The sequence below is a fragment of the Quercus suber genome, unplaced genomic scaffold (assembly GCF_002906115.3).
Source record: "Quercus suber isolate HL8 unplaced genomic scaffold, Cork oak 2.0 scaffold_144, whole genome shotgun sequence".
Lineage (NCBI taxonomy): Eukaryota > Viridiplantae > Streptophyta > Magnoliopsida > Fagales > Fagaceae > Quercus > Quercus suber.
In genome coordinates this window covers 84026-103621 of record NW_027069605.1, presented here as the reverse complement: position 1 = coordinate 103621, position 19596 = coordinate 84026, and the positions used below count along the sequence as shown (strand labels likewise).

Below are 19596 nucleotides of genomic sequence, written 5' to 3'. Positions count from 1 at the left end.
CCACCAAATCCGACCCGACCCATTTATATTTAATATATATTTAAAATATATTATATATTTAATAAATTTTTTTAAAAATATCAGCTGTAAATTTAATATATACTAATAATAATATATTTAATACATACTAATAATAATATTATAGTGCTTATATATAATATATTATATATATAATATATACTAATAATAATATATTTAATAAATTTAATAATAATAATAATAAAAATTTGTCAAACCCATGGGTTCAACCTGACCCATGTGGGTTGGGTTAGGTTGGACTTATGTGATAGGTTGGGTTGGGTTGAATTTTTTTGGACCCACCATGGTGGGTTGGGTCAAAATATCCCCTCAACCCGACCCAACCCGACCCATGCACACCCCTATATAATATTTTAAAGCATTAGCACCGGAGAATGCTAATGTCATATGTAGGGAGAATTTGGCATTTTCAGCTTAAAAATATTTTGCATTAGAGAATGCTAAACCTAAGTATTGCAATTTTTTTTGCAATACTGCTACAGTACAATTCTAAAGGTAGAATTGTATTTTAGCAGTATTGTAAACCAAAATAATTATATTTTATTTCCTCTTTTCACTTCTCTGACTTTTTTCTTTCAACTTATCTCTCTCACAGAGCTCTCCTCTCTCTTTCTCATCGGTACCATTTTCTTTGGTTCTTTCTCTCATTCAATCCCTCCTTCTCTCTCATCCCTCTCTGTGTGGATCGGTGCCCATCTCTAGATCATACGGCGTGGTGCCGCGTTGTGGGCATGGGTAGGTGGTGCCGCGGTGTGGTAGATGGTCGCAGTGGCGTGGGTCTCTTCCCTCTTTGTCTCTCCTTGATCTCTCTTCCCTTTCATTTTTTTTTTCTTTCTCTTCCCTTGAATCAAGCCTCCGTGGGTCTCATGGTTTGGTGGAGATCATGGTTTAATGTGGCAGATTGGGGCGGTGTCGTGGTTGATGATGGATTGAGGTGGTGCCGTGGGTTTGATGGGTGTGGTGGTTGTTGCTGGCTTCGATTGGTTTGATGGTGGGTGTGTGTGTGGCTTAGTTGATGGTTTAATGGTTTGTGTTTGTGTGTGTGTGGCTCTGTTGATGGTTTGGTGGTTTGTGTTTGTGTTTGTGTATGTGTGTGGCTGTGTGTGTGTGGTGATGGGTTTGGGTGTGGTGTGGTGTGGAGATCAGCGTTGGGCTATGGGTTGCGTGGGTTCAGATCGGCGTGGGTGATTGGTGTTTGGGTGATCGGCGTTGGGCTGGTGGTGGTGGTGGTGTCAGGTGTGTGTAGTGCAGCGATGGTGGGCATGTGGTGATGATGTTTTTTGTAAAATTTGTGGTTGTTGAACAGAAAGAACGAGAAAGAAAGAATAAATAATGTAATTGGAGATATATTATTTTATTATGTAGATATATTATTTTAATGAGTAGAATTGGAAAATAAAAGTTTGGGATATTAGAGGTATTGTAAAATGATATGGTATAATGATAAAGTAGCTTTTTGAGATGGTAAAATAGAGTAGAATTAGAATTCTCCAGTGCTAATGCTCTTACACAATTTTGGCTGCAACTCGCCATGTGTGGTGAAAAAAAATTATGGTCTATATATGCACTACTCATAAGACAACTTGTTATATGTCAAGTTGTAACAAAAGTTGTACTAACATTTCTTTTTTAACACTTACTTTCCCACAACTACACTAGGCAATGGCAAGTCTTATGGGCTATGGCAAACCAACCTATGATTGAAGAAAAAATCGTGAGTGAATATGATAAAAATAAACAATCATGGTCTGACAAAGAGGACAGTTGTAGCAAACTGTATATAAAAATGAGTGAATTGTAAATGTATCGAACATTTTATGAATAGCTCAAGTTTAGTTTGAGAAAATATTTGTTTATGGTCATTTCTTTAAAAAGTAAGTTTTTAAGCATTAAGTTTGGAAATGATTATTAAATGAACCAAGCTCAAACATTATAAGAACATTCCCAACAAATGTGTTAAAATAGCAATTAACCAACTTAATGCCTTCCTTAACTAAAGCGGACTTGAGGGTTCTCGATATTGACAGGAATGAACACACTCCTCAAGACTAGACATGCAACTTGCTGGCCCAAAAAATGCCCTTTATCAGTGGTGCCAAACTCAAATTTTTTTAGCAACTTGCTACAGTAACAGGTCACTATAGCAAGTTGCTACTATTTTTTTTTTATTAATTTCTTTCTCCCACTACCATGGCTCTCCTCACCTCTCAATACCGTGAAGTCTATTCTCTATATTCTATATCTCCATCTCTCACCGCCTCACACCTTTATCTTTTCATCTTCTCTTCACCACCACTTCGCCGCCAGTCTGCTTCTCTTTCTCTTGGTCTCTTTTCTTTATTCTCTCTACTCTTTGTTTTTGTGTGTGTTCTATAGGTTTGGTCGTTGTGGGTTTAGTGGTGTGGTTGATTTTGGCTATGAGTTTCATGGGATTGGTGGCTATGGTGGTGGTGGTGGTGGTGATTGATTTTGGGAGTGTGTTTTGTGGATTGGTGGTTTTAGTGGTGGTGGTGGTGGTTGATTTTGGGTGTGAGTTTTGTGGATTGGTGGCTGAGGTGGTGAATGGTGGATGATTTTAGCTGTGGGTTTGGTTGCGGTGGTGGGTTGTTGTGGCTGGTGGTGATGAGTTGTGGTTTTTATTTTTTTGGTTGTGAGTTATGGTTGCCAAAGTGGTGTCTTTGGCTAATGGTGGAGGTGGTTGTGGCTAATTGACATAGATTTTTGTGGTGGTTGTTGTTTTTTATTTTTATTTTTTAATGAATTGTTTATATTATTTTAGATGAAGTGGTAAAAAAATAGAATTTTTGACGTTTAATAAATTTTAAAGTGAGATAGTAAAATAAATAAAGTAACTTTTTAAGGTGCTAAAAGCTAATTTTTTTAGAATCAATGTTGTGAATGCTCTAATGTGTTCATGACAAAACTCATGAATATATATGAGGACTTGATTTAAAAAAAAAAAATATATATATATATATATATTGTATTTTTTTTTATGTATAGTTGTTTAATCATATATTTATATAGAGACAAAATATATTTATATAGAGGTGGGAGGTTTCATGTATTTGGAAATTTTTCATGTGAACGTGTAATAAGACAAATGGACGTGTTGGGTGTTGTTTAGAATAAATGAATTTGGTGGGTCATGGTATTATATTTGATAATTTTAATTTATTTTTTTACCAAATTTTTTTTAATTTATTTTATTTTTTGGTTGAAGCATTCTTACTTTAATTTGAACTAGCTTGTAATCTCATACATATGCATGAATACATTTAAAGATATACAATAAGATGCATAATATAATTTAAATATTATTGATAATCATTTTTATATTTTGTTAACTCTTTAAAACATTTTGTACGGATATTATTAGGTATAAAATGTAAATTTTCCATTTAAAAAAAATTAAAATTATGAAGCACTTTTTTTTTTTTTTTTTTAACACAATTCATTTATTCTAGACTCTTTGGTTTTTATACTTAATAAACTCACTTGGATGAATATTTACGATGTGGTCTCACATTTGATTCTAAAATGAAGAAATAAAACTCTTTAAGAATAAATAATTTAGAACACATGGCGCAAAATTGGAACTCTAATTTAGAATTTTAATTTGAATTTCTCTAAGTTTCACCTATTATATATATATATATATATATATAGATTAGAATGATTCTAATTTTATAAGTGTAATTTTCAATAAATATCTTTTGATTTTGCTTAGGTTGATTTTAGTTATTCTATATTAATATTTTAAAGTGGTGAATTAAAGTTGTTATTTAATATCTATAAATATAGAAAAAAAAATTGTGATTTTATACAAGCCAAAGAGCCGAAAAATGTTTTCTAGAGTATTTTCAAAAATACAATAAAAAACCAGAATTCAAACAGATTTTTTTAAAGATGTTTTTAGCTTCCAACCCAAAAAAAGAAAAAGAAAAAAAAAAGCACATTTTAAACAATTGCTATTTGAATAGATTATTGACAATGAAATCTAGGTATGAGTAGAGAGTGAGTGATAGCAACGTGTACACTGACATATAGCATTTAGAAACATACATTACATGCCACACGAAACAGAGAGTTTTAGGCTTTTTATATCACACTAGAAATGCTTGATTATTGAATTTGATATTACACTACCGTCCTTCAGATTAGAAATTTACACACATTTTAAACTCATGCCAAACTTTGGGCAAACTACATGCCAATAACCGTAGTTGAGATTTCCATGATCAAAAATTCTTGGCTAGGAAGGTGAGAATCAGCTGATTCACCTCATCAGGTGATTGCTCCTGAACAAAGTGGGTTCCCTCAGGCAAAAATTTAATCTCCAAATTGGGGACCAATTCTTTCATCTCTCCGTTGTTTATGTAATCTTCAATCCCTTGAAATTTGAGGATGTAATCTTTGCCACCCATAATCAAAAGCACTGGTACTTTAACTTTTGGATCTGTAATGTTGGGGTAGTCACCTGATGACCTATAAATTAATGCAAAACACCAACAAAAATCATTAGCAAATGTCTACTTACGAGTTACCACTGCCTATTTAGAAGGTAAAGCAGACTGCTAATTGCAATTTCAGACTAGTTACAACTCCACAAAGATGAAACCTACATTATATTTGATACAAAATTGAAACAAATGATGGTAACATCTCGATCTACATCAAGAAGTGTAAAGTGACCTGCGACAAGTTAATTATCAATATTGACAATATACAAAGTAAAAGTAAAGAAGCAGCATCCTATAATAGTATACGAGATAAAGCAGTTACATATATAACAACTATTGTGTAAAATATTGATTGATGATGAGTGGCGTCACCTATATGGTACTTGCAATGTAGTCTGGAATCCAGATTTCTCATACAAAGCTCCATATGTTGCGAGATCCTCCTCTGTGAACCAAGGGGGAAGAGGAGTAGATAAGCCTACTAAATCCATGATCTCCTGGTTTTCAGCAGCCATTGGTATTTCACTTCTGGAGAAGAGGATGTAAATGTTCCTCACAACTGTTTTAACATCGAGGCGTCCGAAATCAGCTTCTGCTCGTCCGGGTTCCTAAAAAGAGATCATAAACATGAGATTGCAAGTATGTTACAGCCAGAGCCAGGTAACATTAATTGAGGAAAGTAGAGGTATACCCATACCCGCCATCTTGAAATGTAGAATCCTTCTGGTAGGTATTGATGGAATGCAGAGCGTTTTGGCTTGAGAGGTACTCCTATTGTTACCATCCCTAAGACCCTCTCTGGGTGGAGAACGGCAAGAAGGTAGGCAGGCCAAACTCCGAAGTCCTTTGCAACAAGAAAAACCTATGGACATATATAATAAGACCAAGAGAAAAATGGGGAGATTAAGCTTTAATTAATTGGGCATTATATTGTCTTAGATATATGGAAACAATAGACTAGAGAAGGCGAGGCAGCAATGTTGAGTCTGAGTTACAGCTTAACCGTTTAAGGCATTTAATTTCCTTGAACCATATTAACTAACTATATATAGGGAAAATCTTTACCCATAATATTGAAATTCAATTCTGAGAATAATAAAGAATTTTCAAACATGCATGTCAATTTATGCTTCATCACATCACAAATTCTTAATTATGAAAATAACATTACTAAAACTTTTCTATCTCCAAAATTTTATCATTAATAAGAACTTTTTTTTTTTTTTTTTTTTTTTTGAGCATAACAAATAAGAACTTAAAAACGCATAACCGAGGTTTGGTGGCAAATATCAAATTTCTTAACACTTTATATATTTTAATACCTTAGCGATTTGAAGGGCATCGAGAAGACTGAGGAGGTCAGTAAGAATGTCAGCAAAGGAAGCCTTATCTGGTTGGGTCGGCGGGTCAGATAGTCCGTATCCTCGGTGATCGGGCGCGATGGCTCGAAACCCAGCATTTGCTAAAGCTATCATCTGGTGGCGCCATGAATACCATATCTCCGGAAATCCATGCAGGAACAACACCACGTTAGGACCTGAGAAAGTTTTCAAAGTTTAAGAGTGAATGATCAAAATGGCGTTTGTGTTTGATTCTTAAATAAATTAGATTGGATTAAAGTTGGTTTCTGACCAGTTCCGATCTCAGCTACATGAAGCTTTAGTCCTCCTACGTCCACGAACTTGTGCTGGACTTGGTCCATTATTAGGCTTCAGAGAGAGAGAGAGAGACTCTAGTCACCGGAGGCTTTTTAGCTCAACTGGGTTTCTCTTCTTCTCCTTAGTAATCATCTAAGCCTTTGATTAGATTCTGTGTGTAGGTCTTGTGATTTATGTTCTCATCTTTTGACTTTAGTTTCTTCATTTGTCGTACTTGTATCCTCATCAACATACAGACAAAACAAAAGGGAAACACGAAACAGTAAGCTTGGTGGGAAAAGAATCTCTCTATTTTTCTATTATTACAGGACCACAGGCTTTCTGTGGGTATTTGAATTTAACATTATGGGTTTTTGGGGCTTAGTGGTCGAATTTTTAATACTCATCCTATCTATAACCCTATATATATATATATATATATATATAATTTTTTTTTCCCCCTGGAACCTAAGCCATTGTGTTGGCTTGGATCATTTCCGTGTTATACTTTTCATACTTTCTTTTTTTATAATAATACAATTTCTGCCTTTTCAATTAAAAAATAATAATAATAAATTATCGAAACTTAATTTTACTCTAATTATTAAAACAAACTTGGTTAACCAAATAGAGAAATAAACAAACTTTTATAAAATCAATCACCCCATTAAACATGTGGCATAGTAATCTTAAATTTCCTTCGATGGTAGTGAAGTCGATGACACTACTAACTATTCATAATAAATATATAAATGATTGGAGCTAAAAGAAATAGAGGAATGAACTGACCAGAATCCCAGTGATATAAGGAGTGAGAAGGAGTTGGGGGCAACCTTAATGTAAGGACTAAATTTGAGTTCCTAGCCCAAAGGTTGATGGACTTAGGCCCAAAAAGCTCAAAATAATGAATTTGTAAAGAATGGGTTGAAAAAAATTGGGCTTTAATGAATCAAACAAACACCAAAGTAGATTTAGATGATAAATGAAAGAAAATAGACAGGCTTATGTTGAAGAAAATCGACCTCGGTAAAGTCCTAGAAGATATGTTTTTATATTTCTTTTTAGGTTTTATTACAAAGTCTATTCTTAATGCTCTAGTTTTTTTTTCTCTTAGTTTCTTGACCCCCTTCTCTCATTGCCTCCTTCTTCTTTTATACTACTTCTCCCTTTCATATCCACCTTCCACGTGTAGGCTAGATGATTGGTGTTGATACTTGTTCCATCAACACCTTCTTGAAGTCTTCATGTAGTAGCTGTAAGGCTAAAGATCACATTAATGTGGCCAGAAAGTTAGTTGCAGAGTATTTAATGCGGTGGCAGTAGCTTTCTCCTAAGACATTTTAGGACTCCTCCTTGTCCGATGTCTTTGTAATGCTTATCCACTCTAACAGAATTTCCTAGAACGTTACCCTGGTCGACAAACTACCTCTTCGGACCTAAACTTTGGCCAGCCGAGAAGGCATTTATCCTCAGCCCACCCTCTTAAGCCATTATGACCAAAACTAACCTCTTTATTTACTAACACAGTCTGTTCTAACAAATATTTCTCCTCCTCAGACAACCTCTCTCGTCCTCGGCTTGGTCCACAAGCCCAATATACAAATAGATAATGAACTCCTGGCCCTAATATCCCTACAATAGCCCATTGAGATTCTTCTTTTTGGCTCCTCGGGAAGAAAGGAGGATTTCGATGTCACTGTAATTGCTCTGTGCTCATTACATCTCACCTCTTCCCGTGAAGATACCTTTTTAATTACCCAAGGCACACTCCTGACGCTTCGGCATACGAGACACACCTTTGTCATCTGAATCTACTTTGGTGTTTGTCTGATTCATTAAAGCCCAGTTTTTTCAACCCATTCTCTGCAAATTCATTGTTTTGGGCTTTTTGGGCCTGAGTCCATTAACCTTTGGGCTAGGAACTCAAATCTAGTCCTTACACTTAACATTGCACATCAGTATGAGATGATGTTATTTTAGTGAAGTAAACAAATATGGAACAAAATTAATGCACAAAATTCTAATTAGAATTACAATTCAACCAAGCATCAATAAATTACATGCAATAAAAATAAAAGATTCAAAAGAAAAATTGAAAGCTTTTTGTCATATAAGTAATCACAAATTCTCTTTTTAAATAGCATGCATTCCCTACATTACAATAATTGAAAGAATAAAATGAAAAAAATGGCTCTAATTTATTTAGATTCAACTGCATATGTTAGAGGAGATTCTTCTTAGCAATAGCATGCTTTACACTTCTGTCAATAGAATTCACACACACATATATTAATATATATATATTTAACTTACCAATCAATAGCTTTTGAGTGTGACTCCCTCCAAGAAAATGAAGTGATATATAGGGAGCAAACTTTAGAACCCAAATGGCATTGGTTTGAAATAGGAAAAAAAAAAATGTTCCCAAAGTCAAAGCTAATCTACACAAAAAACTGTAAAACCCAATGAAACAAATTTGATAGCAAAATATTCAATGTTTAAGAGGACAACAACAAATATGGTGAAAAAATTCAAAAACCCAAACCAAACAACACCCCAACTCACTCACAGAGACAAATATTTACAGAATTATACTTCTCCGGTATAAGCAAAGCAGCTGAGGAGGTAATTCTCTTAATCCTTTCAGGGGCTTTGAGCTTCCAAAGCTTTTTCCAGTTAACATCTATTTGTGGTGGCGTATCAGTGAGTTGGGTTGCAAGATGGTAGGTAGATTTAATGGAGAATTTTCCATTGGGGTTTGGTAACCATAGAAGTTTGTCTGGTCTCGGGGTGGGAGGATGGGGAGAGAAGAGATTTTGTGATTTGGGGGAAGGAGAAGATAGAGAAGAGATGCGTTTTTAGTTTTTGATTTTCGGAGTTGGGGAGAATAGTTATCATGTTTGATTTTCAGAGTTGGGGAGAAATTTTAGTTGAAATTTTCAAGTTTGAATGAGAAGGAGATAGAAGCGTTTCACAATACGTTTTAGGGTTTTAACTTTTTTTTTTTTTTATAAGTTGAAAATAGTTTTTCTTTTTCTTTTTTAATAATGCTGATGTGTAAAAATGTGGGTGCTCTAAAAAAAGTCAAAGGCTAAGTCAAAGTTTTAGGTATATATATAGATTAGGAGGGAGAGAATACATTTTATATGAATTACAGTATTATTTTTGTGGTTAGCATTCAACACTTATATTATATTTTCTTTTACAAGGGAGAGATTTTTTTTTTTTTACTACAACTTGATAGTTAGTTGTGGCACTTGGCACAACTTTTTGGGTTCTAAAATATTCTTACACAATTATTAAACTCTCTAAAATATCTCTATCATTTAGTTAAATAATTTTAAATTAAAAAATACAATCTAGTTAAAAGAGTAATTTACTTTTCCTAAGGGCTTTTTCCTTTCTAAAACTTAGGACACTATCTTTATCTCATTTTTAAAAATTATTCCACGTTACCTTATCTATTTCTTAAAAAATAATAATAATAATAATAATAATACACATGGTTATTTATATATCATTTTTAAACATTATAACTCTAAACCAAAAAAACAAATAAATAAAAAAAGGAAATTATTGCACGCACAAAGCGCATGTTTAAGTTTAGTCTATACTATATATAAGAGGATTCTCCTCTTGTAATGGACTTTTATGTGGTTCAAAAATATCCTCATTATTGAAGGGTAACTTCATTTAAAAATAGGTCGATAAATGTCAAATAACAAATTTCATTTTAAATTTAAAAAGAGAATTCCTAAAATTTAGGATTTTTTTTCCCTTCATGTTCAAAAAAGAAATTACTATTTATTTATAAAAAATTTACTCTTCTTCCCCTCACATTCATCTTATTTTTCCTATCCAATCTTTTCTACGTACTACACCACTTTCAAACACAAGATCAAAAAAAAAAAAAAAAAAAAAAAAAAAATACAATTACTACTTAAAATTATTTCTTAAAAAATATAAAAAAAGTCTCTGAGCACATGCAGTGCGGGTACATAGAGGCTAGTTTTAATTAAGGCCATATTTTAAAATAAATAAAAAGAAAATTTCACCCCTTCTTCCTAGCTATTTTACCATTCCTTCTTGCTAAAATGATATATATGTATATATATATATATATATTTTCTTTTTTTAATGGGAAGACAAACTTTTATTTCCCTCTTAGAAAAGCCTGATTCACATCAGAGAGAATTACAGAGTTGATAAAGGGTGGAGGACCCATGTTACAAAATCATCTATAGATTAGGCATGCTTTGCAAGTCTGTGAGCTTCATTTTTCCTTCTTTTCTTGCGTGCCTAACTTCAACATGGCAGGTTTGATGCATGTGGTATAAGGTACCAGCAATAATATTTGCAATAGCTGTGAAAGCTTCTGTTCCTCCTTGAAGGGCAGAACAAACCTGCAAGTTGTCTAGCGGTGGGAAAAGAGGGAAGCCTATTCTGGGGTTCCTGCTTAAGCTCTTTTGGGGGAAATGTCCTGCTGGGATGACATGCCACCCAAAAGAAGCAAAGATGAGCTGGAATATCAATGTGCATGCTATAGGAGTTAGTAAGAGAGAATACACAGCCCTTATCCGGATAGGAATGCCACAGAAAGCAAAAAAATAAAACAAAACTCCCTTTGTTTGGGAATGGAACATGGTGCAGCCAGCACATGGTAGTGGTGGCGGCTGGGCAGCTAGCAGACTAGTGAGTAGTCCGGGAAGGACACTCACAACAGGCCAAAAGTACTTGAAGGGTAAAACGGTAAATCTTATCATGGCATGCAACATAAAAAAGCCTTAGTCGTGCACAGTGAACAACAACAAGAAACATAAAAATAAAAATAAAATTAAAAAAAAAGGGAGAAATAGAAAAAAAAAAAAAAAAAAAAAGGGAAAGAAAATAAGAGAGTAGAAAGTGAAATGGGAAAATAAGAGTGTGAGGAGTGATAGAGCATGCACTAATAGGCTACTCACTTCTCTCCCTCTCAATAGCCCATTCTCTAGCAAGTCAAGAGTTTGAGATTAAGCCACTTAGGCCCATTTTCCAAAGTAGGCAATTTCTATAGTAGAATCTCCTTGTGAGGTTACCTACATTGGAAATTGGTTCCCTTCTTGGACTTAAATCTGCCAAGGAGCCAGGTTCAGTAAATTGACTCCTTCCTTCCTTTATCATAATTGCTTAAGGCCTCACTTGGAAGAAGGGAATGGAATGGAATGGAAAGGAATGAAAAGAATCATTTTAGAATATTCTTCCATTCTCTTTTCTTTGGAAGTTTTATTAGAGGGAATGAAAAGTCAATTCCTTCGTTTGGGAATTTAAGTAGGAGGGAATGGAATGGGTAGGAGGGTACACTCATTCCTATTTATTCTCTTAAAACCTTAAATTTTCATTTTCCCCTGAAATTGGGAGGAATGAAAGGGAATGAAATTAGATTTAATGATTTTTTTACTAAAACTCCCAAAATACCCCTATATATTCAACTCTTTATTTTAAAATAGGGGTCTAATAGTAATATTATCATAAAATAATTTCATTTCATTCCCTCCATGCTGCTCCCAAAAAAGATTACTTACATTCCATTCATTTTCATTCCTTTCCATTCCTTTATTTTGAAACATCCAATCAAGGTTACTTAATTCCATTACATTCCATTATTTTCTATTCTTTTCCCTTACTTAAATACATTCCATTCCATTCCATTCTTTTCCATTCCATTCCATTCTTTTCCATTCCCTTATGATCATTCCATTCCATTCTATTCCATTCATTTTCCTTATGAACTCCCAAGCGGAGCCTAAGTGCTAATGTTATTTTTATTGTTGCTTATTTATTCCTACCATACTCATATTATCATATTTTCCTATTGCAAAATCATTTAAACATTATCTTTGGTACTTTAGTTAGAATATTTTAACTATCCTGCTGTATTATGTTTTTCCTACCATACGTTTTTATGATAGCATTCCCTGTCGTAGGCACGTGACCAAGATCTTTGCCAGGGGTCCTAGCTTGTGCACAAACTAGCTTAAGGTGAGTTTCAATTGAGACAGTCCCGACTTTCCTACCCCAGAATCATTGGGCCATAGTACGGCAGAAGTAGTCCAGCCAAGGATATAAAAAAGGCCCACCACAATCTCAAAACAAAAGGAAACAATCACTGCTGGGTTAGGTGGGAAAAGAATCTCTCTATTTTTCTATTATTATTATAGGATTAGTTTTAGGAGGGAGAGAATACNAAAAAGAAATTACTATTTATTTATAAAGTTTATCCTTTTATTTGTTTGAAATATATATATATATATTTCTAAATTATAATAGATATAAATTATTAACATTTACCCAAAAAAATAAAAGAGTCTCTGAGCATGCGTGTGAAAAAAAGAAAAAAGAAAAGAGGTTAGTAATATCTATAAGAGGATTCCCCTCTTTGGACTAGACTTTTAAGTTGTTTAGAAATACTCCTAAACCTTAAGTTTAACAGGGAAAAAACTTGAGGACAATTGGGTAATAATATATCTCCAACTTCACTTAAAATACCTACAAGATAGGACAATCTCCTACTAATCCATTTCTTCAAAACAAACTTATCCAAAAAAAAATTTTAAAAAGAAAATTATGACACTAAACCAAAAAAAAAAAAAAAAAACTCATCGCACGCACAAAGCGCATGGATAAAGGTAGTATAATTTATAAGAGGATTCTCCTCTTTGAACTAGACTTTTATATGGTTCAAAAATACCTTCATTAATGAAGGCCAACTCCTCTTAAAAATATTGTCATAAATGTCAAAAAAATAACCAATTTATCTATACTTTCTACAACACCTACAACTATTATCATTTTTAATTCAAAAAGAGAACTTTTAAAATTTAGGATTTTTTCCCTTCACGTTTATCTTTTTATTCTCTAAATTTAGCATTTTTTTTTATCATTTTTCATCCAAATAAAATACCTCTAGTTTTTTTAAAACAAAAACTAAGTAAACTTCTAAAATTTACTCTTCTTTCCCCTCACATTCATCTTATTTTTCCTATCCAATCTTTTCTACGTACTACACCACTTTCAAACACAAGATCAAAAAAAAAAAAAAAAAAAAAAAAAAAATACAATTACTACTTAAAATTATTTCTTAAAAAATATAAAAAAAGTCTCTGAGCACATGCAGTGCGGGTACATAGAGGCTAGTTTTAATTAAGGCCATATTTTAAAATAAATAAAAAGAAAATTTCACCCCTTCTTCCTAGCTATTTTACCATTCCTTCTTGCTAAAATGATATATATGTATATATATATATATATATTTTCTTTTTTTAATGGGAAGACAAACTTTTATTTCCCTCTTAGAAAAGCCTGATTCACATCAGAGAGAATTACAGAGTTGATAAAGGGTGGAGGACCCATGTTACAAAATCATCTATAGATTAGGCATGCTTTGCAAGTCTGTGAGCTTCATTTTTTCCTTCTTTTCTTGCGTGCCTAACTTCAACATGGCAGGTTTGATGCATGTGGTATAAGGTACCAGCAATAATATTTGCAATAGCTGTGAAAGCTTCTGTTCCTCCCTGAAGGGCAGAACAAACCTGCAAGTTGTCTAGCGGTGGGAAAAGAGGGAAGCCTATTCTGGGGTTCCTGCTTAAGCTCTTTTGGGGGAAATGTCCTGCTGGGATGACATGCCACCCAAAAGAAGCAAAGATGAGCTGGAATATCAATGTGCATGCTATAGGAGTTAGTAAGAGAGAATACACAGCCCTTATCCGGATAGGAATGCCACAGAAAGCAAAAAAATAAAACAAAACTCCCTTTGTTTGGGAATGGAACATGGTGCAGCCAGCACATGGTAGTGGTGGCGGCTGGGCAGCTAGCAGACTAGTGAGTAGTCCGGGAAGGACACTCACAACAGGCCAAAAGTACTTGAAGGGTAAAACGGTAAATCTTATCATGGCATGCAACATAAAAAAGCCTTAGTCGTGCACAGTGAACAACAACAAGAAACATAAAAATAAAAATAAAATTAAAAAAAAGGGAGAAATAGAAAAAAAAAAAAAAAAAAAAAGGAAAGAAAATAAGAGAGTAGAAAGTGAAATGGGAAAATAAGAGTGTGAGGAGTGATAGAGCATGCACTAATAGGCTACTCACTTCTCTCCCTCTCAATAGCCCATTCTCTAGCAAGTCAAGAGTTTGAGATTAAGCCACTTAGGCCCATTTTCCAAAGTAGGCAATTTCTATAGTAGAATCTCCTTGTGAGGTTACCTACATTGGAAATTGGTTCCCTTCTTGGACTTAAATCTGCCAAGGAGCCAGGTTCAGTAAATTGACTCCTTCCTTCCTTTATCATAATTGCTTAAGGCCTCACTTGGAAGAAGGGAATGGAATGGAATGGAAAGGAATGAAAAGAATCATTTTAGAATATTCTTCCATTCTCTTTTCTTTGGAAGTTTTATTAGAGGGAATGAAAAGTCAATTCCTTCGTTTGGGAATTTAAGTAGGAGGGAATGGAATGGGTAGGAGGGTACACTCATTCCTATTTATTCTCTTAAAACCTTAAATTTTCATTTTCCCCTGAAATTGGGAGGAATGAAAGGGAATGAAATTAGATTTAATGATTTTTTTACTAAAACTCCCAAAATACCCTATATATTCACTTTATATATATATATATATATTTTTTTTTTTTTTTGTGGTTAGCATTCACCACTTATATTATATTTTCTTTTAGAAGGAAGAGAGTTTATTTATTTGTTTATTTATTTATCGTACTAATTGATAGTTTATTTCAGCTCTTACCATATTTAAAAATGAATTCTTTGTTTCGTTTAACAATTTTATTATTAGGATAGCAAATTTAAAAATGAATTCATTTCATTTAACATTTTTATTATTAGGTGTAGACTGTAGAATAGAATTTTAAATACGGTGATATTTTATTCATTTACATTTACAATGAAATTTTTCTTTATTTCGAAATAAATAAAGTGAAGTTTTTTTTTTTTTTTTTCCCTTTCTCCTTATTGGGTGTACTGGGTGTACTTATTAGTTACTAATGTCAGGGCTTTTATCGTGAAGTTGAAATTCAGAACTTCCCCAATGCAACCATTGGCAATTTAGGACGTTTTTCCAACCAGCAGTTGTTACGGCAAATGTGGATTCCTGTTAGCTCAACTTGTAAAGTTTCTTATGGTTGAATAAGAAATCTGAGGTTCAATCCCTACCCACACTAAAAACCGATTGATGTCTTGGTATGATGATAAAGAGCTATCATTATAAGCGAACGTCATAGGTTGAAACTCTCTAAAAAAACAAAATTTGTTACGGCAAATTATATCATTGTTATATGGCAACAATATTACCTTCATTAAACTTTTTGGTAAGACCTTGCTTGATCTATCATCTATGAGTGGCGAATTTGAAGTTGAAAATGTGAATTTTATTTTATTGAGTCATTTTAGAATCTTTTAGTTTTAAGAGTATGAAAGTTGAAAATAATGATCCAAAAGGGAGTTAGGAACAAAAACAAATTGCCATTTTGTCAATGAGCCGTTGTTATTGCAGCAGTATCGCCTGCATTAAACTTTTGGTAAGACCCTTGCAAGGGTTGCTACTAAATCTAGGAGTGCTGAATTTGAAGTTGAAAAAAATTTGATTTTTGAGTAATTTATTCCACCTAGAATCTTTAGTTTTAAGAGTATGCACATTGAAAACACTGATCCAAAAGAGAGTAAGGAAGAAAAAAATAATTGTAACAACAATAAATCCAGAAGCAAAGAAAATAGAGACCTTACTTTACTAACCATTCTTCTTTACCATAGATTTCAACAAGAGCTCAAGCAACAGAGGATGTATACACTATTTCATAGCATTTAAAACATTAACGCATGCAACACTGTCGAAACAGACAGTTTTAATCTGTCTATAAATACACCAAACGCCTGATTATTGAAATTACTCTGATATCAATACAATACATGTGTTTAATATTTCACAACTCGGCCAAGCTTAGACAACTTAATGACAACTAACTGTAATTAAAGTGTCTATGATCAAGCATGCTTGCCAAGGAATGAGAGGATTAGCTGATTCACTTCGTCAGGTGACTGCTCATGAACAAAATGGGTTCCTTCAGGCAAAAAAGTGATCTCCAAATTAGGGACGAACTCTTTCACCTTTCCACTATTAAGGTAGTCCTCCATGCCTGGAAATTTGAGGACATAATCCTTACCACCCATAATCAGAAGTGCTGGAAGCTTAACTTTTGGATCTGTCATGTTGATGTCCTCACCAAATGACCTAGAATGTATAATATCAACAGAAATCATTAGCAAATCCACAGTCCATTAACAACTTTTCCAATTACAGTGGTTTACACTCCAAAAAAAAATGTACAGCCATTAATCCACTTTGGAAGCAAAACAGATGAACAACCATAAATTACCTTGCTTGAGGAAAATGATGCATTTCTAACACCAATACGTTGCACTGGCATACTCATTGGATACAGTGTGAATGATTGTTGTACAAGTAAACAAAGCAATAGTGGAGGAGCTAAAGTCTCGTATAGACTTATAGTTTAGGAAGGTGCCATGGTTTAATGAGTAATACTTCTTGGTCACTAGTGTACAATTGGGATCAATTCATTACCTATATGGAACTTGTAACGCAGTTAGGAATCCAGATTTTTCATACAAAGCTCCATATGCTGCAAGATCGTCCTCCGTGAACCAAGGGGGAAGAGAAGTAGATGGATCAACCAAATCCATGATCTCTTGGTTTTCTGCAGCTATTGGTATTTCACTTTTGGAAAAGAGGATGTAAATGTTCCTTACAACCGTTTTAGCATTGAAGCGCCCAAAATCAGCTTCTGCTCGCCCAGGCTCCTGGAAAGAGTTCATAAACATAAAGTTGCAAGTGGATGGCATTAATGCATTGTATCAGAACCTTAAGAGTGAAACTATATCCATACCCGCCATCTTGAAATGTAGAAGCCTTCAGGCAGGTACTTATGGAATGTAGTGGGACCTGGAGGCAAATATGGCACTCCCATTGTTACGACTCCCAGGACCCTCTCTGGGTGCAAATTGGCAAATAAGTAGGCAGGCCGAGCTCCAAAATCCTTTGCAATAAGAAAAACCTGTGCATATAAAATTAAAATGCGTTTGTGAGTGAGCTACTTAAAATGCAAGACAAATCTTTCTTCTTTTGCTCATTTTATTAGAAGAGTAATGCTACAGTCACAAACTATTTTATAACATTTTTACAAAATGTTGATGTGACAAATCTCTTATTGGTTTTCATTTAAGCCACCATTAATATCACTTTTTCATGTACCAATAATCACTTATCACATCAGTAGTTTGTAAAATTTTTTGTAAAATAGTTTGTATTCTTTATTAGAATATGATTACTCCTCTAGCTGATGAAAAAACAGAAGGCAAAAACACATGGGTGTGCCAACAAAAGGTTAGATTGATGTTTTAATTTTATAAATATGCTAACAACCTGGAGTCAATTATATGACTTGGTTCTTCGTAAGGATAGAATAAAAAAAAAATCATGCCGCACTCTTCACAATTTCATAATTTCGCCATATATAATTATTATAAAACAACGTATGCTCCGTCATAGTCCTTAATTAATAAACATGCCAAAGGAGATAATAAAAAAAATCATGCCGCACTCTTCACAAACTCTACAAATTCAAATTAAGTTGCGTACGTACTGACAAACACTACAAATTCAAATTTCTCAGCGTTTGGATTGAAATAAAATATTAAAATTATTTCACTATTTACTGCCATTTTATTATTTTAACTAATTTTTACTTTTATTTACAATATTTTCAACAATAATTTTTTTAATTTCAACAAAATAAGTGAATCTAATCCACCCTAATTGTTGTATAAGTATTTTCTCAGAAATATATATATATATATATATATATATATTGTTGTTAATAACAAAAAAATACCTTGGGAAGTTGGAGGGCATCAAGAATTCCAAGCAGGTCAGTTAGAAAATCAGTGAACGAAGCTTTTGCTGGTTCTGGCGGTGGGTCAGAGAGTCCGTACCCTCTGTAATCAGGTGCGATCGCTCGGAAACCGGCATTTGCTACAGCCATCATCTGGTGCCGCCACGTGTACCATATCTCCGGAAACCCGTGCAGAAACACGACCACATGAGGACCTGAAAAAGAAAAATGAATCAAACCAATCTGAAGTGTACAGAAAAGAAAAAAAAAAAAAAAACAGAAGAAGTGAAGATTGTGTAAACATATTGGATTGGATTATGACCGCATCCGATCTCGGCTAAGTGGAGCTTCAGTCCTCGTGCTACGTCTATGAACTTGTGCTGGATTTGCTCCATTTTCTTAGATCCGGAAAATGATTAGGTATGGAATTCAGTTGAGCTGGTAGGAGTCTAAAGTCTAAACTAACTGCTCCTCAAAAAAAATAAATAGAAATAAAAATAAAGTCTAAACTAATTACTCCTTAAAAAAATAATAATAATAAAAAAGCTCTAATTACTTCTAAAATTATTCAGTGATGCATAAATATTTAAGACATGAATACAATATTTTTACAATAAATTATAAGTCATAAGTTGTTATTGGTATGAAAAAAAAGTAATTTCAGTAATAAATTTAAATTAAAACCAGTAACATCATTCTACTTAAAATTTGTTATGAAAATCTTATAAACGTAACATCCTTAAAAAAAAAAAAAAAAAATTAGGTTTTAGCACTCAAAAAATGTACTTTATTTATTTTAAATTTTTAACTCACTATGTCACCATTCACCCAACATTTCAAGTCTGTTTAGTAGTGGTTTTCAAATATTGTTGTTCAAAATCATGTGAAAACTGTGGCTTAAAAAATGTTGTGAAAACATGTGTTTAAAGTACTCATAATGTAAAAAATGTGTTTGGTACAATGTTTCAAACAACATATTTTAATATGTGAAAAATTATAATTGTTTGTGTTGATATGAGTGTTATTTTTTTTTAAATGGGTAATTATCTGACATAAATAGTACATTTAGTACTATTTTATTTGTTGAGAGAGAAATTTCCCCTTATTACCATTTCACTTTCTCTTTCTTTTCTCTTCACAAAAAACCCAGGATTCTCTTCTCTTTGTCTCTCTCAGTGCTCTTCGTCCCTCTCAACCTAGGTCTAAGCATCTTTGTTTCTATTTTGCTGTTTCTTTCTTTTGTTTGCTTTAAATGTTTGATTTGGTTTGTGTTTTGTCGATGGGGTTTAACCTCAAATGGGCTTCTTTCTTTTTCTTTTTTTTTGGATTTGGCGTATTGTTTCTATGGGTTTTGTTTTTCTGGTGGGGATTAAATTCAAATAGGTTTTGTTTGATTTGGAAGGAGAAGACTAGCACCGCAATAAACACCAAAGCAGCAAAAATAACAATAAAAGAAATAGGAGAGGAAGAAGATGATCGGCTAGCAATGTGGGTTCGTAAGAGAGAG

General features: G+C 33.4%; 2 protein-coding genes across 4 annotated transcripts; both read right to left on the bottom strand.

Annotated features, from left to right (window-relative positions):
* Positions 1-4061: 4061 nt before the first annotated feature.
* Positions 4062-6414, bottom strand: LOC112035496 (uncharacterized). Of its 2 annotated transcripts, none has more exons than XM_024068324.2 (5): positions 6135-6414; positions 5825-6039; positions 5194-5364; positions 4875-5110; positions 4062-4527 (listed from the first exon to the last, which is right to left on the bottom strand). In XM_024068324.2, the coding sequence occupies exons 1-5, from the start codon at positions 6202-6204 to the stop codon at positions 4281-4283; spliced, it is 939 nt and encodes a 312-aa protein (XP_023924092.1). In that variant the 5' UTR covers positions 6205-6414; the 3' UTR covers positions 4062-4280. The 2 variants fall into 2 exon arrangements, with proteins under 2 accessions (XP_023924092.1, XP_023924093.1); XM_024068325.2 differs by having other exon boundaries at positions 5200-5364; positions 6135-6380.
* A 9492-nt stretch (positions 6415-15906) lies between these two features.
* LOC112035491 (uncharacterized) lies at positions 15907-18556 on the bottom strand. 2 transcript variants are annotated; one of them, XM_024068317.2, is made up of 5 exons: positions 18412-18556; positions 18090-18304; positions 17085-17252; positions 16763-16998; positions 15907-16411 (listed from the first exon to the last, which is right to left on the bottom strand). In XM_024068317.2, exons 1-5 carry the CDS (start codon positions 18482-18484, stop codon positions 16165-16167), a joined length of 939 nt encoding a protein of 312 aa, XP_023924085.1. In that variant the 5' UTR covers positions 18485-18556; the 3' UTR covers positions 15907-16164. The 2 variants fall into 2 exon arrangements, with proteins under 2 accessions (XP_023924085.1, XP_023924086.1); XM_024068318.2 differs by having other exon boundaries at positions 18392-18503.
* Positions 18557-19596: the final 1040 nt, after the last annotated feature.